We start from the raw sequence: 23,076 nt of genomic DNA, 5'->3' as shown, positions 1-23,076 counted from the left end.
CAGAGTAACCGAGGTGAGAGCAGGGTTCAGCTTTGTACGCATTTTTTCTGTTGTGTAAACAAGTCCAGAAAACTCTTAGCTAAAAACTTTTACTGCTATTTATGAGAACTCTTGTGGTAAGATAAAATGTTTTGTGTATACAGGCCCAAACTTTGAACAAACATTCTATTAACATTACTGTAATAATGTCTGTTTCATAACTGTAAAACAAAATTAGCCAAAGTTATGAAAACATTACTCATTAGCCCCTGTCTATGGAAGCTCTTTAACCCTCCCATAGACAGCAAGGCTGTGAGGGATAAAAGTACAGTGCGTTTAATGGATTTTTACTGTTGTTTAAAAACAAAAAATCAATAACCAAGAACTTCATAAAACAGTTTTGAAAGTTGTGAGTCGTGAAAATTGTGATCTAGGACCTTTATACAGCCATTTGTGTAAAATTCAGTATGGCGACTAACCTGACTAGGGTCATTATCTGTTATTCTGTAAATGCTGTTCTTGAGGTTTGTATATTAAGAGTTGACTGCAAAATTTAGAGAACATCAATAAAGTACGTTCATTTTGCCATTGCCAAAACACTTTATCTACTATATAGCAATATTAGCATGGCAGCGGAAAGTTTTTAATGGACAAGCATCACACAATGATCTAGTTTGTCTCGTTTCAGAAATATAGTGTGGACTAGGGCAAGGCAGACCTGAGCTGAGCTCTTACCCCTCCTCCAATCTCCTGTCCTAGGTTATGGTCATCGCAGACAGCAACAAAATTAATGAAAACCAAACCTTTTTCCAAGCTTCAAATCAAACGCCACACGCTGGTGACGCCTGCTGGTCAAAACTGTGTAATACAACAAAAACTCAGCCAAAGTATAATACATCAAAAATAAAATAAAAAAGACATTAATTGCAATCAATTGAGAAGTTGTCTAACCAAGCCAGTAAGATGCTATTAACTACTACTCATCCTTTTAATTACACAAAAGTCTTATTAAAAATGTCTACAAATGAATAAAACAGATTCAATATCAACTAAAAACCATAGACGCTGGTTACGATTCACAGGTTCACAGAGATCGCTTCCCTGATAGCACACATACATCACAGAGGAGTCTATTATACATCTGCATTTACATCTGGAAGATGTATTTTTTTTTAGAGTGTTTGCTCATCTGCACTACGTCTATAAGACGTTTCCTATCAGATGCCAAATAGATGACTATTAGATATCTTATGATTTAGAATGCATGTAAAACTGACATCTTATAGACATCTCTAAGTACACAGCAGACGCTTTCCAGATCAAGTGATCTTTAACAGACATCTTGCAGATGTACGTGTGCTATTAGGGTTTGGATTGCCCCCCACATGCAAACCACTGACATTTCAAAACAGTTATGATGTAACAAAGCCTTGTTAACTGAAACCAAACCACTGTTCCGAAACAAATGATTCACAAAGGTTTCGAAACTTCAAAAGTACCCATCACTAAATGGGACACTGACTAACCTCACAGCTTCGACAGGCATGGACCAAACCTAAACTCATCACACTGGCATGATTACATGCACATTATTTTCAGATTAGTTCAATTCAAAATAGGCACTTATGTGAACATTAGCATGTATATAATTAGAATTTTAGGTTTCAAAATGTGACTATAATAAATGACTCTAAAAATATGAATGTTATCATTGTAGAGTTATTTGTTTAGTCAGGCTATTAGACTGATTAAAATGAATAAAATGTCTAGAAAACACTTTCTAGTAAAATGGCAAAATAAACACTTTATTGATGTTTTTTTTTTCCTCTCTAAATTTTGCATTCAACTGTTAATATACAAACATCAAGAACACCATTTACAGAATAATAGACCCTAATCAGGCTAGTCACCATACTGAAATTTTACACGAATGAAAACAAGGCTGTATAAAGGTCCTAGATCACAATTTCCACAACTCACAACTTTCAAAACTGTTTTATGAAGTTCTTGTCTATTGATTTTTTTTTTCAGAAAGACGTTTCAAAGTTTTTAAACAAGACTACAATCCATTAAACGCACTGTACTTTTATCCCTCACAACCTCGTTTTCATTCCTATCAAAAATTAAATATAGCACTACCCTGACTGAGGTCTAGCACTTCAAATAAAGCCTTTCATTCATCACAGTCCTTTCCGTCATCATCCAACTTTTTCCTTTTCTTTTTCTTCTTTTCTTTCTTTGTCAAATTCTCTACCACAGTTGTTTGCTCTACTGTTTCTTGTCCATTAGACTGTTTCTCTGATACATGGATAATGTTCCCCTCAGTTCCCTCTGTGGATTCTTTTATTTTTTTTCTTCTTTTTCTTCTTCTTCTTTTTCTTTTCGGTAACGGTGCCTTCCTCTCCAGTCACTGACTCTTTTGTCACACTTTGCTCCTCAGTTTTCTCTGTAAGGTCTTTGGCTGCAGAGGCAAGGATGTCTGACCCAGACACAGCGGCTTCTCTAAACCTCATCTCCATCTCACTGTCACTGTCACTGTAGAAAGTGAAAAACTTAATGCTTTAAACATCATACAGATTGTCAATAATGAAATCTAAACAAATCTAAACTTAGCCTGTTGATAATCATTTCATGCATTTATTCATACATATACAACACGCACACAAATTATTTCCTTAAAGGGGAAGTCCACTTCCAGAACAACAATTTACAGATAATGTACTCACCCCCTTGTCATCCAAGATTTTCATGTCTTTCTTTCTTCAGTTGTAAAGAAATTGTTTTTTGAGGAAATTTCAGGATTTTTCTCCATATAATGGACTGATATGGTGCCCCGAGTTTGAACTTTCGAAATGCAGTTTAAATGCGTCTTTTATGTGGCTGTAATCGATCCCAGCCGAGGAAGAATGGTCTTATCTAGCAGATGATCGGTTATTTTCATTAAAATAATACAATTTTATACTTTTTATCTTGTCTTGCTCTCCCTAAACTCTGTGTATTCTGGCTCATTCATGAACATCTTGTATGACAAGGGGGTGACTATATATCTGTAAACTGTTATTCTGAAAGTGGACTTCTCCTTTAAAGCAAAATTCTTTTTGATGAGATTCACCCTAAAAGAGAGAGAGTGTGAGTGTGTGTGTGTGTACTAACATAAACAGGAGTTAGGGCCCATTCACACAAAGAATGAGAACTATAACTATAAAGATAACGTTCTAAAAATCGTTTCAAATTTAATGGAATAGCAGAGTTCACATCATGACTTTGTTGGGATCACTTTCAGCATTTTTTTTTTTTGACAGCTGATGAACGATTAGACACTGATAGCTAATCAGACTTCATTCAAATTAGGCTTGTGCATCTGAACTTGTATGCGAAACAAACAGCCATTGCACAGCAAACAGATAAACAGAAAATCACCTCAGGAATTCAGCACTAGTTTGGACAACAGAAAAGCAGAAAAGAGTACGTATTGTTTTTATTCCACTACACTGATCAAATAGTTTATGCTGGACTGTTTACATGCGCGCTGAGGACATCTACTGACTGAAGTCGTGTAAATGCAACAAAAACAGACCATTATCGTTCACTGGTGTGGACGCAAATATAGTTATCTTTATAATTATAGTTGTCGTTCTTGGTGTGAATGGGGCTTTAGGCTTACCTGGAGCTGGGAATTGGTCGCTTTTTAGGAGGAGGAGGAGGAGGAAGTGGTTCCTCCATCCATTTTCCAGGAGCGGATGTTGAGAAGAGACGGAAACCTTCAGAAAATTACAGGAAACAAGCCTCAGTTGAATATCTGGACTTATTATACCTGCAGCTGTGGATAGTTACATCCATATTGCTGTACAAAGATTTTTTTGCATGAATGCAAATGACAAGTTTGCTTACCTTCTTCATCTCCAGAGTGATCAGGTTCTGAGTTGACAGTCTCAGAAAACACTTCTGAAATACAACTAAAGTGCATTTGTAAATGAGAGTGAGGAAGGGAAATTGTACTTTCTGTTAAGCTGACAAATGTACAGACACCGAGAACATGAGAGATAACAGCAGTATGTGTCTCACCGGTCCATTAAGGCTCCTAACTTTTTTGCCACATGGGATTTAAATTCTGGTGTTGTCCCGAGCTCATTCCCATCATGTTCATGCTTTGAAACATCGGGTCTGTGTGACAAAGTTAGCAAAATAACCACTGAAATCCAATCTCAAAGTGTTATATAGTCATACTGGCATCCTAAAAGAGGCTGAATATAATTAAATTATGAATATTACAAAAGTTTACTCACCTACGACTTTGTCTCCCGTTGTTGTCTCCACCTGAATGGGGTAAAACCAGCAATAAGTTAGTTCAGGGAACATACATCTGTCAACGCTTAATTGGCTAAGTAATAGCCTCATACTATTCACTGCAAACATCTTGACAGGATAAAGCTCTTCATAAAAACAATGCGTTACCTTTTCCACTGATCTTGACATTCTGTGATCCAAAACTCCACACCGCCTCTTTCAGTCTATCTGCGTTTTCATCTTCACTGCTGCTTTCAGACATCCTCTAAGCTTATCGGATGCAGCTTGTGTTTTAATAAACACATCAGTTTGTTGCTACAACACTGAGCAGTTAATGCATGCTATTAAATTTAGACCTGGTTGACATGACCTGCATAAATGCAGGATCAACGAAAGACCTCAACGTACACACTAACGCATGAGGAAATGTTTTAAAATCATTTAACTTCATATATTCAAAAATATATTTACGCCAGTTTTCAGGGAGTCCCACGTGTGTTCCGAACGAAATGAAACCGCTTGGGTTGCAGCGTCAAGTTTTACGTGCTTTACCGCCCCCTGCTGTAATGGAGCCAAAATAGTACATGTAGGTGAGTATGTGATCTGCTGACCCACAAAGACAGAGAGACAAAATCAACATCTTCAAGTAATTATAGTCAAACTGTTTAAACTTATTTAAATTATTTTTTAAATTATACTTTTTTCTGTGATTTTTGTTTTTCTTACTTAAAGGGATTGCTCACCCAAAAATGAAAATGTGATGTTTATCTGCTTACCCCCAGGGCATGCAAGATATACGAAGATTTTTAACTCAAACCGTTGCAGTCTGTCAGTCATATAATGGCAGTCAATGGCTACCAAATCTTTGAGAGTAAAAAAAAAAAACCAAACATACACAAACAAAACCAAATTAAACCCTGCGAATTGTGACGATACGCCAATGTTTCGTGTCTTAGGACATCAGTGTATTGTCACGAGTCACAGGGTTTAATTTGTTTTTTTTTTTTTTTTGTTTTTTTTTAAGTCACCTACATCTTGGATGCCCCGGGGATAAGCAGATAAACATCAAATTTTAATTTTTGGGTGAACTATCCCTTTAAAATGTGATTTTTTTTCCTCAATAATAGGGTAGACTGAGTACAGGAGACACACTTACTGCTTTTTTCATCACTACACAAAAACTAGATGCTAAAATTAAGTGATTTTTCACATATTTCTTTTGTTTGTGTACTAAAATATCATATAATGGTAACAGCCATAAGTAGTTTATATTTTCCACAATTAGCCCATAAACATAAGGTGCATTTTTGTCTCAACTGTACCCATATGGTGTTGGACTTATACATTTTTAGATTTTTTTGCCAAAATGTATTACTTTTTTGAATACCCCACAACATTAATGACTTATTTAATTTCCAGAAAAACATGTTTTCCCATCTCAGGCACTAAATCCCGATTATTATTGGTCATTATTTTAAGATATGGGCACTGTTAGTCTTCAACCCTGTTGCGAATACTATGAGAGCTCTCTAAATATGATTATAAAATGTATTTGTAATGAAATCAACATTTTCCTATAAATCAGATGTCCCTCACACTAATTCAGTATTTGCAAATATAAAAGGTACATAAAGTTACGTAAAATTTCACACTTTTGCTATGCTAAAGCCTGAAATGGAACTTTTTGTGACAGCAACCTCATCATTTTTGATTAAAGAAGTGACTTCACTTCAGAATTTAAACTAAAGTCAGTATTCCAGTATTCCTCTGAACATTTCAGACTGAGTTCAACAAACATTAAATTACTTTTTTATAAACTTAAAAAATAATTAATAAAAATGTAGGTGTAATGGGGTTGAGTGTAACAGGGTTGTGATTTTTTGCTCTAAATGTAGTGAATGACAGGAGAGCACATGACATGCATGATATTAAGAAAACATGTATAATGTTAAAATATTAAACATCATTTTCACAAGTGATAGTTTTCTATCTTTATTTGATGTAATGGGGTTGAGTCGTTAAGCCTAACAATCACAATATCACAATATTAATAAGTATAATATATATAGTTATAAAAGAAGGTGGCAACTTGCCTGTGTCTGCTCAAAATGTTGTTCAGAAGACTTATATGATGTCACTTCCTGTTAATGATGTCACATAAGGATCAGTTAATTATTTTGATGGGGGGAGAATGATTTGTGTAACGGGTTGAGGGGTTACTGAGGTATAATTATGAATTTACTTAGAATAAAAACCTAGCAAAAAAGCACAAATAGATATTTATGAGAATGGCAAAATGTATGGAACTTTTTCTGATTTTATTATTCATATCCCAAGTACACTTTCATAGAAGGTCGTAAGGGACATGACAAAATAGGTGGTGTCAACGAAAAAAAACAAAAAAAACCAAGATAATTTCTAATATAAAGATAAAATGTATGTCATGTTTTTAAACCTTATTAAAGAAGACATTTCAATTAATACAAAAAGCTTTTTAAAATATATATATTTTGGTGACTCAATAGATAAAATAAACTTAAAAAGGTTACAGGGATTCCAACTGTACCGGTTTCGTGGAATGAATCACAAATGTAAACATTACAAACAGTAAAATAACAATATACATACCTGTATATTCTATAACTACTCCTAAACCATACACATCACTCAAAACTTATGCATTTTTACATTTTCAGTTATTCTGTATGAATTATAAGCTTGTTTCCTCATGGGAACCCAACAAATGTTCCCATAAGGTTAGAATTTACTGGTATTACTATATGGGGACATTTGGTCCCCATAATATATGTAATAACAGTACACAAACACACACAGCCTCTAAACGTTTTATTAACATTTTATTTTCTATGATTAAACTGTTACTGTATACACAGCAACCTAAAAATGGTGTATCAACTGTACCCACTTTACCACCTTGTATATTTCTTAAAATGGTATCCTTTTAACATTTATGTTAAATGAAAAACATGTCCATTAATAATAGACAGTTGAAATGTCACAAGTATCATTTTGTAACATAATTTGTGTAGCAGGTGTGTAAATGTGACTTTTAACCTATTACCATAACACTGTACAACTAAACAGCATTTGACACAAAAGGGTAGCAATCCAGGTACCCCACTGACATACTCACACGTTTCTCAAAATTATGAAAAGACCTTGCATGGTTACAATGTCGTAAAATGTGTCTATTTTTAGAGCAAAGAGTAAGGTTTGCAATGATATATGTCATAAAAGAATAACAAGCTATTCATTGTGGAAAGGACATGGTGAAATGAAAATCTAACCTTGGAAAAAAAAATAAAAAATTCAATATCTTCAGAGTGAAAAGATGCACACATTTCAAATTTCCTACGATTAAAGAGCACACTAACACATATGTGTGGGGCAAAAATCACGGCTCGGGATTCCTGTGTATACAAGATATTTAAGGTGTTTCAACTGTACACGTCTCAAACGTACTCGGTCTACCCTACCATAGGTCCTGATTTAAGGTCAGTGCACAGAGAAGTTGTTTATTATTAAGAGATTATTTGAAGAAAAAATTTTCAATGTGGCAATTTTAAAACTTTGTCAATCTATTGTTAATCTAGTGCTCTCTTAAATGAGTCCAGTTTGAAATTAGTTGTAATAAGATTTTATTGCAGATTGTGTTTGTACCAAAATAGGACAAAACCCTGTAAAGCCTGAAATGATAATAACAGTCTGACAAATGTTTAAAATGAATAAACAAACACCTTATTGAACCTTGAAATCCTCTAAACCTCTAAAAAATGTGTATCATATTTGATACATCAGCCTTTATAAGAGAATATGCAAAAATATGTAATTTGGTGCAGCTGCTTATTTATATTTAAATGTATTGGCTAACACAAACAATCAATGAACAATACATTAATTACACTTTTTATTAATCTTTGATAATGTTAGTTAGCTAATACAAATCGAGTCGTTCATTGTTTGTTCATGTTAGTTCACAGTGCGTAAACTAATGTTAAACACAAATTGTGATTTGCATTAATGCTGAAATTAACATCAGCTAAGATTAATAAATGCTGTAGAAGTATTGTTTATTCTTAGTTCATGTTAACTTAGGTAGTTATAAGTAACTAAAGTTAATGAACCTTATTGTAAAGTGTTACTGAAATTCTTAGAGTTTGAGATTTTTATAACAGTATAAAAGACTACTTAAATAAACAGCATATGAATATCAGTTGCCAGTCTTTATCTCACAATAATATGTTATAGTTAGATTATATTTAAATGATTAGTTTTATGATCAAAACTGTGGGGGTCATAACAAATAATGCAGTGCAATACAGCAGATGATTGAGAGATGTAAAAATGAACATTTCCTCAAAGCCTAATATGATATTTTACACTGACATTTTAAAATAATATTATAATATATATATATTTTTTTAAAAGTTCATCTTGCAGTATTACTATCAATATAAACATCATTCTTACATTTACTTTATAACAATCAGATGACAGAATTAATGTAGTAGATTGTGTATAACAGGTTATTCGGCAAAGTTTTGGTCACGTTGATAATTTAGAGAAATTGATCAAATATGATGCTCTGGGCTTTATATAGGATTAAAATGCAGTACATTATTATTTAGAAATGTTGCAGCTACGAAAGTGCATAGAGAGTTCATAGCAGTCTTAATCACGTTCTCTTTTATAGTAAAATTCACCCTTGATATCAAGGGCATCTTGGTGGTGAGTGAAAAAAACGCTGTTGTTATATTGCACTGGCAAAATGTAAATAATCAAACCAAGTATTAGCAGTTTTAACTGTAATCATCGAAGAAAGATTAAGAAAATATACCATACTTTTTCTGTTACATGACACTTCCGGAAATATGCATATTAAGAAAAGCAACAGTCGGTTGAATTACACTTAAAGGATTAGTTCTCTCCAGAATTAAAATGTCCAGATAATCTATTCACCCCTATGTCATCTAAGATGTTCACGTCTTTCTTTCTTCAGTCGAAAAGACATTTATTGAAAGGTTTTTGAGGAAAAGATTCCAGGATTTTTCTCCATAGTGGACTTCATCAGTGGGTTGAACATCAGTGGGACTCTACATGATCCCAACCGAGGAACAAAAATTAAAGTCTTGTCTTGCACTAGCTTTGCAATGCGCGTCTACGACTTCACACACTGCACTATCACGTTGGAAATGTGTGAAGTCGCGCACACGCATCACAAAGCTAGTGCAAGATGAGTATTTGTGCTTAAAAAGTATATACATTTTTATTTTTTTTTACAAAATTACTGGTTGTTTTGCTTGATAAGACCCTTATTCCTCGGCTGGGATCATGTGGAGACCTTTGAAGCTGCACTGAAATTGCAGCTTGGACCTTCAACCTGTTGACTCCACTGAAGTCCACTATATGAAGAAAAATCCTGGAATGTTTTTCACAAAAACCTTAATTTCTTTTCGACTGAAGAAAGAAAGACATGAACATCTTGGATGACATGGGGGTGAGTAAATTATCATGTAAATTGCCACTAATAGTCCCTTTAATAATAATCCTCATCATCATACTCCTTAAAATTTCTGTCATCCTCATCATCTTCTTCCCCATCATAATCATCTGTGTTCCCTTCTTCATCATCATCATATCCATCTTCATCACTCTCCACTTCTTCATCACTCTCTGCATCAAAATCTTTCTCACTGTTGGAACTATCATCATCTTCATCCTCCTCCTCTTCATCTTCCTCTCCATAATCTTCCTCCTCTTCAGCATATTCTTTTTCATGCTCATTAACTTCTTCATCATCATCTTCCTCTTCATAATCCTCCTCCTCTTCATCATCATCTTCCTCTCCATAATCCTTTTTATCGTCGTGATATGTTTCTTTCTGCCTTCTCTTCTTCGCTTTTAACCTTGAGAGGTTTTTTTTAAGCCCTGAAACTTCTTGCTGTAGTGTGGAGCACATACGTGCAAGACTTCTAACATCTTCATTATCTTTTGTTTTAGGTCTAAAGGTTTTTGCAGGTCTTTTTGGACGTGTCTGGACCTTGGCGGTATTCAAAACAGTCTCAAAGAAGCTCCTGACTGCCATCTCCTGCAAAAAGAAAAAATACATCAAGCAGATAAAACAATTAGCATTTATTTAGTAAAAACCCAAATCTGCTGCTTATCAAGGACATCAAACCTTGATAATGTCTTGAGTTTTATCTGTCTGATGCTGTTGTCCACTAACAGTACTGCTGAAGCTGCTGTCTGTGTTCTGGTGCTGCTGTGAGGGTCTGGTCTTCATGTCTCCAGTCACGTCTAACAGTGTGTGTTTCTGTAGTGCTGGTATTGTGTAATGTTGCTTGACGTGAGTCTCACAGAGGGACACACCACAGGTTGAACAACACTTCACAGCTTTCAATCTGCGCTCAGTGCAGAAATCACAGGCAACGTCTTCTGGTCTGGCATAGGGTTGTGGTGGAAGTGCTGGACTGAAGCCAGCTTGCTGCAGGTTTCTAACCACCTCAGCCAGAGCTGCGTTTGTGTTCAGCACTGGACGAGTTTCTGATGGGTTACCACATTGAGGACAGACATAATCTCCTGCACAGTTGTCCCAGAATTCATTAATACAACCTCTGCAGTAATTGTGTCCACATGGGATGGACACTGGATCCTTCAGCATTGATTTGCACAATGGACACCTTAAGTGATGCTCTGTCAGCAGTCTGGAAGTCAAAAAAATTGAAGTCATTCTAACTTTTCAGTTCTGTCATGCTGAGTTTAGAACATTATTTATATTACTAAATAAGTATAACTTCACCTTGGATCCAGTGGGAAAGTTTCTGCAGCTCTAAAATTGGTTGGTGGATCCATCGACCAGTCTGTCCTCAAAGACAGACAGGTGGGTGTAGGAGACGCTGCTCTTACTCTGTGAGAAAACAATGTTATGTTATTATTTCTGATTATTACAGCAACATGGTGCATTCAAGTTATGTCGGAAATATTGTATTTACAAGTTGAGCACGACTGAATAACGAAACTAAACTTTTAAAAATAAAGGTGCTTTAAAAGGTTCTTCACAGCGATGTCATAGAAGAACCATTTTTAGTTCCACAAAGAACCATCTCTTTCTTACCTTTTTATAATCTGAAGAACTTCCTTTCGCCACAGAGAACCTTTTGTGAAACGGAAAGTTTCTTCAGATGTTGAAAGGTTCATTATGGAACCATTTAAACAAAATCGTGAAGCACCTTTATTTTTAAGCGTGTACTGTCTTCATTTATTTTCTTCATAATTAATTAACTTTACAGTTATTAAACTAAACCAACACTGAAATTACCAGAGCTGAATAATGACACTGTTGTCTTGCTTTACAGCATAATGTGAATTTGCCTCACTTTTGAAGTTTGCATGATTGCAAACTTAACTTAACTAAATAATAAATAAGTCTAAGAATAACTTCACCTTGGATCCAGTGGGAAAGTTTCTGCAGCTCTAAAATTGGTTGGTGGATCCATCGACCAGCCAGTCCTCAAAGACAGACAGGTGGGTGTATGAGAAACTGCTCTTACTCTGTGAGAAAACAATGTTATGTTATTATTTTTGATTATTACAGCAACATGGTGCATTCAAGTTATGTCGGAAAGATTGTATTTACAAGTTGTAGCCCAAACTTAACTATACTTAGAATCAATAACAGCGGAGCCCCTGTAGAGTAGATTATTGCTGATAACAAGCTAAATATATATCAAGTAAGATACATTAGCTAGCAAGTTAAACCTATGTCTTGCCTGGCTGCCAAGCCTCTCTTCGCACAGTGGTGATCCATGCTTGCCGTCTCCCCTCGTCTTTCTCACAGACTTACACTGTATGTGTGCCAGTGTTAAATATATCTAGTTTGCATTTACAACTCTGCTCTGCGTGTTTACTGCATAAATCAGATGGGCTGACTGAAAATGCTAATTCATTCTCTGCCAGTAGGAGGTGCTATTGGAGCAGGCCAGGCGCGTACGCCCGATGAAACTGTCTATGTTGCGGTTGTCAAACTCAGTTCCTCAGGGCCGCAGCCCTGCAGAGTTTTTTGCCAACCTTGCTCCAACACACATGCAGTTTGTAATTAAGCCTGAAGGACTTGATTAGTTATATCAGGTGTGTTTAATTAGGGTTGCATCTAAACTCTGCAGGGCTGCAGCCCTCCAGGACCAGAGTTTAACACCCATGGTCTATGTATATAGATGACTTGACTTGACCATCCTGCTCCAGCCAAACTGATTTGAATGTGCATGACTTCATAATTAGCTCAATCATCCCAGCTCGTAAATACAAACTTCTCATGAGGACTTTAATGCACCAACAGTGTAATGCACTTTTTAGTTCAAATATGACAAATGTCCTGACCTTTGCATGGATGTGTTGCCTCTTGAAGCGTTCATTGGGTTGTCACTTTTCAGGGAGATGTAACTGTTGACTGGTGATGTCTCTCTTTTTCTCTTAATCCTATCAATTTTGTCAAAGTGCCAGTCTGTGTGTTAGGTTAGAAATTGCTACTGCTTTGTCTTATAACTCATTACTGGTTACTTCAGATTTTTTATTATGCATCATTTTATTTCTATTTAAAGGAAACATAATGAAGTAAAAAATGCTTTTTTATGGTGTTCAAGTAAAATTCACCCTGAATGCAAAAGAGATGTCTCTCCATCTTTGAAGTTGGTTGGTGGATCCATCGACCAGTCTGTCCTCATTGACAGATAGCTGAGTGTTGGAGAAGGTGCTCTCTTTAAATTTAGTCTAAAGAGAGAGAAGGTCAGGTCAGAACTGTGTGATAAAAATGTTCATAATTCTACATGTGAATAAACATTAATATATGTGTGTATATATATATATATATATATATATATATATATATATATTTTTTTTTTTTTTTTTTTTTTTTTTTTTTTTTTTTTATACGATGTACTTATTCTGTTCATATTGTATTGGGTAACCTTAAGGGTAAGGTTAGGGGCAGGTTGTGGTTTGGGTAGGTTTAAGGGTGGGTCAACAGTGTAACTATAAATGTACTTACGGAAATTAATTACAGATGTAATTACATGCAGGTTTTTTTAAAATACAGGTACAGTGTAAAAACGTACACAATAAGTGCATTGTATCAAATGATTAATTTAAATGTAAATACATCGTAGTTAAGGCCACTTAATATAAAGTGGTATCAGTGGTTTTAATTGTTAATAGTAAATGGTTTGTAATGTTTGTATTTGTAGTGGGTCTCCTGACACACAGGCCTAACCATTTAATAGGCACTAATTTTGCCATTTGCAAAGCCTCCAATCACGCTAGAAATGGTTGTTTCAGAATATGCCAGATTTTATTTATAACAACTATATAATGGTTAGTATTTCTTAAACATAAAATGAAAAGACAAGTTGGTTACCTTGTATTTCTGTATTCACTCGGTTGTTGTGCAAGGTCATGGGCAGTGCGTTCAGACTCTTTTCTCCTTTTGGATTGGCTTGAAATCAACATCACAGCATGATTTGTAATTTATTAAGAATACTTAACATTTAATTCAATTTTCAATTATATATTAACCAAACCAATATTCAAAACAGTGATAATACTGAAAAAATGTAGAGCTTTGTGCACCTTTTAAAATCACGCGGTTGTTTTTGACTCATTATAATGTCCAGTAAGGGCAGACAATGACAGCTGTGAATATATAAGACAAGCACGCAAACATGATGTTGTATGACTGCAAACCAAAACAGTAATTCATCTGTTATTGGCGATATGGAGAAATCGAAACTTAGTGGTTTTCACATTATAAACCTGTGCAGATGAAGCAAACAATGTGGGTCTAGCAGTAAAATAAGAATTTAAACACATCTCAGAACATTTCTATGAATACTTACAATTTGAAATTTTCAGTCGCGCAAATCTTACTTCACTCTCAGTCGATCAGCACTTTCGATCAAATTTAGGAAAAACACGTGATGTTTTACTATCCGCCCATCTCGGTAAACTAACAAACGACGTAATAAAAACTAATAACTATAAACCAGTCTAACATGGTTTGCTTCTGTGAGCTGTGTGTGTGTGTGTGTGTTTTTTTTCCAGGCCATCCAGCCAAAAAGCGCCCCACAACCATCTGAAAACAGCAAATAGATATGCCTTACCAAGCTGGATGATCAACAAATACCAGCAAACAAGTGTATTCTTGTTCTGTGTTTTTCAGCAAATCAAGACAACTAACTTCCCAAACAAACAGAGATGTTTGCAATAATGGATAATAAATGTGCAATTAATTTTTTAAAACAGTCTCCTATTAGGTCTGTACAAAGCATCTGTTTTTTAATCCAAGAAAACAATGACAATATTTATTGGTCAACTGAAAAGTGATCTTAAATAATTTGCTGTAATGGCCAATTGGTGATGACTGCCATCTCGTGGTAAATATTGGATCGTACTGTGAAGTTAAGAATTAAACAGATTTCGTTTATAAAATGTATTTTATTTATCTCTTTGAACAGAATTCCTACTTTATACAGTATAATACAATATTCCTACAAGAGAGCGGGCCTTCGAACTTTTTTTTATTATTATTATTTAAAGGGACAGTTCACTAAAAATATTAAAATGCTGTTATACTCACCCTCTTCTGTTCAACATAAAATCTCCTTAAAACTGTTAGTAACCAAACACATGCTGGTCTCCACTGACTTCCACAGTTTGAAAAAAAAAAAAATAATAATAATAATAATAATACTATGGAAGTCAGTGGGGACCACAAAGTGGTTGCCAAAATTCTTCAAAACATCTTATTTTGTGTTCAGTAAAAGAAATAAACTCACACAGGTTTAGAACAGTTTGAGTGTGATAACAAAATGTTCATTTTTGAGTGAACTATCCCCAACAAACAGCTTCCCCCAATTACAGAATGGAGCCTGAATTTTTGATTTGTTTTCAATCTTGTCAACTTCTTTAAACCAAGAGCCTAGATCTCAGAACACATGGGTAACATCATTCTGATGCAGCTGTAACTGTACATGTACAATACACATTTGTCACTGAGCTTCAAGGGCTAAGAATGTCATGAGAATTTACTTTCAATGAATATTTAATGTAAACAATCTTAAAGCCATCAGTATCACTCATGCTTGTCTTTAATGAAAACGTTTCCTTATGGTTTAATTAACCTACTATGCACCTTAATGGTTCCTGTTAGCTCTAACATACAAACAAGTAATTTTTTGCAGAATGCTTTGTTAAAGAATGTCATATTATGAAATATTTCATTATACCAGTCCTGATACAGGCTTCACGTAATAAATGGCTAAATAAAAAGACACATGAATTCCAGTAGACATATTACACAACAAATGTAAAGCATGAGCAGCATTCCTAAAGCAATTGCTATTACTAAAAATCCACACATTAGTGTCCATGATGTACAAGAAACCACCAAAGATGAGCAAATCACAACCTTGCTGTGACAACGGAATATTTTAAAGAATATAAAGACACTTTATTACCTCAGTAAGGGATTAAACAAACCAGGTAGACTGAAAATAGAGAATAATTAATATGAATAAAACCAAATTTGATCTTGTCTGAAGCTAATATACGGCCCAAAATCTATGGTAAATTACTCAATGTAAATTACAGCATGTCAACACATAGACGGTACAAAGACCTATGTAAACAGCACAAGTAAGGCAATAGACAGACATGCAACCACAAATACTTGACAAACATTGGTCCTTTAGTCTCATATTACTCCTCTTAAGGACACTTAAGAATATAAGCAAGTTACTGTTTCACTGAGAACTGACTGTGAATGGGTGTTTTGCAACTGTAACATGATTTGCTTTGATCGTAAGCTAATCAAATCAAGTTAATATTGATCAAATATGTAAAGTTAGAGCTCTCTGATGGGCTCTAAAGGCCTTTTCAATTTTTGTTTCTCAACCAATTCCCAACCGCTATTAAGCATCATGTTGAATTAGATCAAAGGTAAACATCAAAGCTCTGATAGAGGCTAAACAGCTTGAAAGGTGCACAAGCACACCCTGTTGGGAATCCCAACCCTCTCTGTGTGACACGAGTGAAAAAAGGGTTTCTGTACGCACAGCTGAGCTTGACATCGAAAGCCCTCGTATATGACAAAGACAGATGACCTGTGAACCCTACATACTAATCCTGATCACATGTCTGAAAGTGTTGCAATAGTGTTGGCTCTGATAAACTACACCGCAATATCCCGTCTATAACTTCGCGAATCTGTGCAAAACCCCTCTTTTTGTTTATTAACCAAAGCTAAATGTGGCAGGGTTGCTTCATTTAGCACATTTAGAAAGACCCCACTCAAGATTTAGTTTGTTAACACAACTTCAGAGTTTTAAAAATCTCACAAAACAGGACAAAGGTAGTGGGAGTAGGAAGTTAGACAACGAAAGTTACAAAACAAATCTCCTCTATTGTAGTCGCCCTTAAGCAGGATGACAGGACAATTCTTCAGTTCCGGCTAGTCGAGTGTGGCGGAGGAGAAAGGCTCCGCTTTTTTTGGCCAAACCCACAAGTAGTGCGTGCAGTCTGTGGAATGCAGGAACTTCATTGAGGGATGGTCATTTCCAGTTGGGTGGGTCGATGGTGCCAGATCGTAATGCTGGTGACAACACCGTGTGTTGCTGGTAGTGAGGGGCGGTCCTGTATTTGCATTCCACGCAAAAGCACACGGTCACTCCAACAAACAATCGTCAGGTTTCCTGTTTGAAGTGGCACTACTGGCCCCCGTTGTAAGCGTAGTCTGCCTTGTTGTGCATGATGAGTTTGTTGTCCACAAAGTAGAAGCTGTCTGATCTGGTCTCATACGGGTGCTCAATCATCAATCGAACTGTAGGAGGCAAAAAAAAAAAAAACGCCACAGGATGGTGTGTTACACAGCACTTTAGCAAATGAACACAGACATGTAATGCACTCTTCTCTATCTGAGCACGGGTAAGAGAGAGAGGTCTGAAATTTGATACAAGCCTGACAGGACGAGTGAGATGTCAGACAGCGTTAGGTCAATATGTTACTAGTAAGGCAATTGGTTACTCTTTTGTGCCAAATTTCCTCTGAGCTCTGTCAGGGGAAAAAAAACTGTTGGTCGCTAATAAGTAGTTTTCTCAGATTATAGTATAAATATAAAAATATACACTATTAGTCAAATTTTTTTTTTTCCCCATTTTTTTTCATTCCGTTTTTTCCGTCCGTTCTGCTCACCAAAGTGCAGCAAAAACAGTACAATTTTGAAATATTTTTACTATTCAAAATAACTTTTATTTTAATCCATTTTAAAATGTAATTTATTTCTGCGATCGAAACTAAATTTACAGCATCATTACTCCAATCTTCAGTGTCACATGATCCTTTAGAGATCATTCTAATATGCTGTTTGTTATTATTATTATTATTATCAATATTTAAAACAGTTAAGTATTTTTTTCAGGATTCTTTGATGAGTAGAAAGATGCACAGATCAGCATTTATCTGAAATTAAAAAAAAAAAAAAAAAAACCTTTTGTAACATTATACGCTATATCATTTAAAAGCTTGGGAGTCGTGAAGAAATTATAGAAATTAATACTTTTATTTTGCAAGGATGCTTTAAATTGATCAAAAGTGATGAAAAAGACATTTATATTGTTACAAAAGACTTTTTATTTTAGCTAAACGCTGAGCTTCTGAACTTTCTATTCATCAAAGAAACCTGAAAAAAAAAAAATCTACTCAGCTGTTTTCAACATAATAACAATAATAAATTAATATTAGAATGATTTCTGAAGGATCACGTGACTGGATGTTAAAAATTGCAATGATGTTAAAAATTCAGCTTGAAATTACAGGTATAAATTACATTTTAAAATATATTCAAACAGAAAGCAGTTATTGTAAATAGTAAAAATATTTCACATTTTCTACTGTTTTTACTGTACTTCAGATTAAATAAATGCAGGCTTGGTGAGCAGAAGAGACTTTAAAAACAATAAAAAAAAATGTACTATTCAAAAACATCTGACTGGTAGTGTAAATCAGATTATAGTATAAATACAAAATTATATAAATTATAATATTACAAATAATATATATTAATAAATCATGCTGTATTATATATATTCTAATTATATGGTAATTTCACAAATTATACTGTCAATCCCTCCTGATGTACATATTACAAATACGTACAAATTATTTTCTTACACAGTATGTTCATCGTTTTTGTGCAATAAATAAATGAATAAATATATAATAAATAATTTAATATACATTTAATTGAGAAGCGACATTGTTTATAATATTAAGTCTTGTTCTCTGAAAAACATCAAAACTAAGTGAGTTTCAACTTAAAACATGAAAAATGTTTTTATATATTTGTACTGCAAAACAAGACAAAAACACAGTGCAAGAAAATCATTTTTGCAGTGTATTAGCTTTTAAATACAACAAAATTTGTGCTGTCAAACGATTAATTGCCATTAATCGCATCCAAAATAAAAGTTTTTGATTACATAATGTGTGTACTGTGTATAATTATTATGTTATATATAAATGCACACATACAGTATATATTTTGAAAATACTTACATGTATCTACATGTATCTATTTTTATATAGCTAAAAGATATTTTATATACATTAAAGGAGTATACATTTAGTTTAAAAATCTATACAAACTAAAAGAGTTTATACAGAAAACAAACAAAAAAAAAAAATCTGTCAGTGGGGCAACAAAAACCTGTTTTAAAAAACTTCTAACTACTCGAAGAAAAGCTTAGTAAAAGATAAAGTAAAATAAAAGTAAAGGAAAAACAAAAATAAGCAGGCATGTTTGATTTAACTTAAGCTTAAAGAAGGGTTATATTAATTCAAGGACTATATAGTCTCCAGAACCAGAAAATAGTAACCAGAACACTCACTGAGGTCATCTGGGAGCTGAGGAAACTCGTAAATATGTTCACACGTGTTCCGGCTGTTCGGGATACAGAAGCCGAAGTCAAAGTCGAAACTTTTCAGGAGGCGATCTTGAAAATAATGCCTCTCAATCATCCTGAAATTGGTAACAGGTCGATCGCCAACTGTAAACTCCACCCTGAGAGAGTGTGAACAGAGAAAAGAGACATTACTCAACAGCAATACAGATGATCAAATTGTGCAAAAAACATTCAGTTCTTTTTGTCTTTAACTAAACAAGAGCTTTATAATGTTTGATAATACTAAATTAAAAAGACAATATTAAAAATAAACTACACAGACTGAAGGCTGCTCATGTTTACAGCAAAACCGAAGGAATTACCAAATCATGACTTATTCATGATTTCTGTGGGATTTGGCTAATAACATTGCTCAAGCGTTGCAACAGATGACACAAGCTCCTTTGTTTCAAAACACGAGAGCTGGTCAACTGAATTTTAGACCCTCCAAGGTTTGTTTACACAGCAGAATGCACATGGCCGTGCTTGTTAGAGAGACTCACGTGGCTCCGACTGTGCGTAACTTAAGGAACGCAGGTGTGAACTGGTAGCGAACGAAGCGCCCGGCGCTGGTGTCAATCTCTCCGTTTTCCTCATCCTCGTCATCAAGGTCTGAATGCAAAAGATTGAGATAGAACATATGAGTCAGGGCTATTATCGTTAATGAAAACTAACAGCATAAAAAAAATGTTTGAAATACAATAAATGTTAACAGAAATAAAACACAAAAAAAAATTAACGTACCACAATAACTTAAACAGATTGAACTAAAACATAAAAACTATATAGAAATATTTAAATAAGACAAAAAGAAAAAACAGGATCCGAGATTTGCATACGGCCCAACAGAAGCTCAGAAAGCTAAATTTTCCATGCAGAGCAAAACCACACCTATATATTCAACTATAGTAATTTCCATAAATATGACATGACAGAATTTCCTAATATATTCACAGTTACATGACAATAGCAACCTCTAAATAGTTATGGTGCACTTGAAGCTGCGATGTAATGAAATGAATGGATTAGTTCCGCAAACATCAAACATAAAAGACTGACAATATCAACTAATAATTAGGACTTCAAATTTAAAAAATATGAAACATACATGGATAAATCATTCACAGTAAGACCTATAACATGCATTTACAGTATAGAGTGAATGTACAGGTGAATATATAGGTGAATTTTTGTGAAATGGGTCTTTCAGCTTGCGTTTGAGATGTTAAAGGTAAATAAAGTTAGTCATGATGAAAGAACCATTGTTTGACTTCATTTATTAGTTTAACTTGAAGACAAAGAAAGGAAACGTACCACAGTGTGGCGGTTTGGCAATCTCAAATAGGACCGTCCCCGTCTCCAGGTCTCTGATCTTAAACCGTGTGAAATCAATGCTGTAGATGTTGTCCTCTGGTTTACACAAATAGTCTGTGGAGAGAAAATATAATAAGTATTTCAACATATTAAACACTAACATCTCAATAAGAAACTGGATTAGTAACACAAGCAATCCATGCACTGAGAAAGCTGTGTAGCAATACTTTTAAACTGCTAAACGTGATGTATGACCCAAAGTGCTCAATTTGCTATGTTTAAAATAGACATGAAGATAAAGTGCTCTCTGGAAACTCAATTAAATGTGTTGCAAGGATTGGGCCTGTTACTAAATACAAAGCAAACAAACACATGAAGTCAACGGATGCTGTGACTCATAATACATGTACAATGCGAGCATCTGAAGAGTTGTGAGATGGAACAGGCATCTTAGTGGAGTCTCAGAGCTCTTACCGCGAGTGACTGCACGGAGTCCCAAAACTTCATCCGGAGTGATGTCTCTCCCCAGCGCCCGCAGCTCTTCCTCCGTTACAGGCCGTCTGTCCACTTGATTTCGTCGCGATTTCAGCCTTTTCAGAACACCGCCTCCGGTTTTGCGGTCTCGGGGAGCCGCCGCCGTTGTATCCGAGCCGTTAACCGCGGCGGCTGCCGTTTCGTTGCGGGAGCTCTGACTGTTCATCTCTCTGAAATCTCACTTGGTGCAGCGGCGAAGCGAGAACTGCGTTTCTGTTGAGCTCGACGCTCGCTGAATGCAAGATGGCGTAGCGCGTCACTATGGAGAACCTACGCCGACAGGACTGCGATCTGATTGGCTGAACACATTTGAAAGTTGCTATGGTTACCGTAATTTCTGTTTACAAAAGCCTCCCCATTAGCGTACATTAGTTTATTTTCTTAATTAGTTTAGCGGTTTTGTGTTTAGAAGACTGTTTATTCTTTATTGGTATTATTTATAAGCAGTGCAGTTATTTTTACGATATTTGAATGTTAAATTGAAAAATTTAACTTGTTAATTAAAAAGGAAAAATATAATTGTAATAATAATATTGCATGATACATTACTAAATAAATATATATGAATACATTACAAATAAAAACAAATATATAATATAAAAAAAACATAAATGTGTGTGTGTATATATATATATATATATAGCATGATAAATCATATAGATAGATCGATACATATGTATCTTTATTCATTCATATATAAATAATATAACAAAATATACATTCTATATAATTATTAAATTAGAATAATATTGCATAATAAATTATATATATATATATATATATATATATATACACACATATATATATTTAGCATGACAAATCATATACATAGATCGATAGATATAGATATAACTATTATTAAATTATAATATTAAATTATTATTAAATAAATATATGTTAATTATATCTTTATTCATTCATATATAAATAAAAATATAATAAAATAAACATATATATATATACAGTCATGTGAAAAAGTTTGGACACCCTATTGAATTCCATGGTTTTCCGTATCAGGACATCATTAAAACAAAACTGGTCCTTGGCTGGTCTTAAAATTTCGAAAATAAAACCTCAGATGAACAAAAACACAAGACAAATTGCACCGTGTCATTATTCACTGAACAAAAATAAAGCCAAAATGGAAAAGCCATGTGTGACAAAGTTAGGACACCCTTACTGTTAACACTGGAATTAAGAGAGTAAATCACAGTCAAGCACTGCTAATCAAATACCTTTGATTAACTGATCATCTGCAAGTCTGAGCGCCTCTATAAAAGCATAAGCTTTGGCAGTTTGCCGGTCTGGAGCCTTCAGGTGTGTGTTAACACAGTGCCAAGGAGGCAAGACATCAGCAATCATCTTAGAGAAGCAATTGTTGTTGCCACCAGTCTGAGAAGAGTAATACGGCCATTTCCAAACAATTTGAAATTTATTCACAAGTGGAAAACATTTAAAACAGACACCTCTCCTTTCAGGAGTGGACGTCCCAGAAAATTCACCCCAAGATCAGACCGTGTAAAGCTCAGAGAAATGGCAGACAACCCAAGAGCTACACCTCAGACTCTACAGGCCTCAGTTAACATGTTAAATGATGAAGTTCATGACAATACCATTAGAAAAATATGGGACAAAAATGGCATGTTTGGAAAGCTTGGCAGAAGAAAGCATCTTCTATATAAAAAAGAGGGCTGGAAGAGGGCTGATCATTTTGGGCTTGTTTTGTAGCCACAGGACCTGGGCACCTCACAGTCATTGAGTTGGCCATGAACTCCTCTGTATATCAAAGTATTCTACAGTCAAATGCGAAGGCATTTGTCAGACATCTAAAGTTGGGCCAAAATTGGGTCTTACAACAGGACAATGATCCCAAGCACACCGGAAAATCTACAACAGAATGGCTGAAAAGAAAAGAATCAAGGTGTTGTGACAGCCCAGTCCAAGTCCAGAGCTC

At 34.7% G+C, this 23,076-nt stretch overlaps 3 protein-coding genes across 3 annotated transcripts; all 3 read right to left on the bottom strand.

The window, feature by feature from the left end:
- Positions 1-469: 469 nt before the first annotated feature.
- Positions 470-4,797, bottom strand: c8h12orf43 (chromosome 8 C12orf43 homolog). Its single transcript, XM_051118173.1, is given in 7 exon segments — positions 470-2,338; positions 2,340-2,514; positions 3,644-3,740; positions 3,871-3,935; positions 4,045-4,143; positions 4,266-4,296; positions 4,435-4,797. Coding segments are annotated over 7 exon segments (747 nt in total). The 5' UTR covers positions 4,529-4,797; the 3' UTR covers positions 470-2,152.
- A 4,991-nt stretch (positions 4,798-9,788) lies between these two features.
- Positions 9,789-11,198, bottom strand: LOC127170303 (E3 ubiquitin/ISG15 ligase TRIM25). The gene is made up of 3 exons (XM_051118171.1): positions 11,087-11,198; positions 10,466-10,991; positions 9,789-10,375 (listed from the first exon to the last, which is right to left on the bottom strand). The coding sequence occupies exons 1-3, from the start codon at positions 11,137-11,139 to the stop codon at positions 9,824-9,826; spliced, it is 1,131 nt and encodes a 376-aa protein (XP_050974128.1). The 5' UTR covers positions 11,140-11,198; the 3' UTR covers positions 9,789-9,823.
- Positions 11,199-14,747: 3,549 nt separating this feature from the next.
- On the bottom strand, positions 14,748-21,381 carry unc119.1 (unc-119 homolog 1). Its single transcript, XM_051118105.1, has 5 exons — positions 21,063-21,381; positions 20,589-20,702; positions 19,778-19,886; positions 19,221-19,393; positions 14,748-17,155 (listed from the first exon to the last, which is right to left on the bottom strand). The coding sequence occupies exons 1-5, from the start codon at positions 21,286-21,288 to the stop codon at positions 17,043-17,045; spliced, it is 735 nt and encodes a 244-aa protein (XP_050974062.1). The 5' UTR covers positions 21,289-21,381; the 3' UTR covers positions 14,748-17,042.
- Positions 21,382-23,076: the final 1,695 nt, after the last annotated feature.

The sequence above is a fragment of the Labeo rohita genome, chromosome 8 (assembly GCF_022985175.1).
Source record: "Labeo rohita strain BAU-BD-2019 chromosome 8, IGBB_LRoh.1.0, whole genome shotgun sequence".
Classification (NCBI taxonomy): Eukaryota; Metazoa; Chordata; class Actinopteri; order Cypriniformes; family Cyprinidae; genus Labeo; species Labeo rohita.
This window is presented reverse-complemented; position numbering and strand designations above follow the sequence as displayed.

Excerpts from the sequence above, each read along its gene's own strand:
- LOC127170303 (XM_051118171.1), bottom strand. The coding sequence starts at position 11,139 with ATGGATCCACCAACCAATTTTAGAGCTGCAGAAACTTTCCCACTGGAT. Across the intron at positions 10,992-11,086 it reads ACTTTCCCACTGGATCCAAG|ACTGCTGACAGAGCATCACT; the intron begins GTGAAGTTATAC and ends TTTGACTTCCAG. Across the intron at positions 10,376-10,465 it reads AAACTCAAGACATTATCAAG|GAGATGGCAGTCAGGAGCTT; the intron begins GTTTGATGTCCT and ends TTCTTTTTGCAG.
- unc119.1 (XM_051118105.1), bottom strand. The coding sequence starts at position 21,288 with ATGAACAGTCAGAGCTCCCGCAACGAAACGGCAGCCGCCGCGGTTAAC. Across the intron at positions 20,703-21,062 it reads ACTCCGTGCAGTCACTCGCG|ACTATTTGTGTAAACCAGAG; the intron begins GTAAGAGCTCTG and ends TTCTCTCCACAG. Across the intron at positions 19,887-20,588 it reads TGCCAAACCGCCACACTGTG|ACCTTGATGACGAGGATGAG; the intron begins GTACGTTTCCTT and ends TTTTGCATTCAG.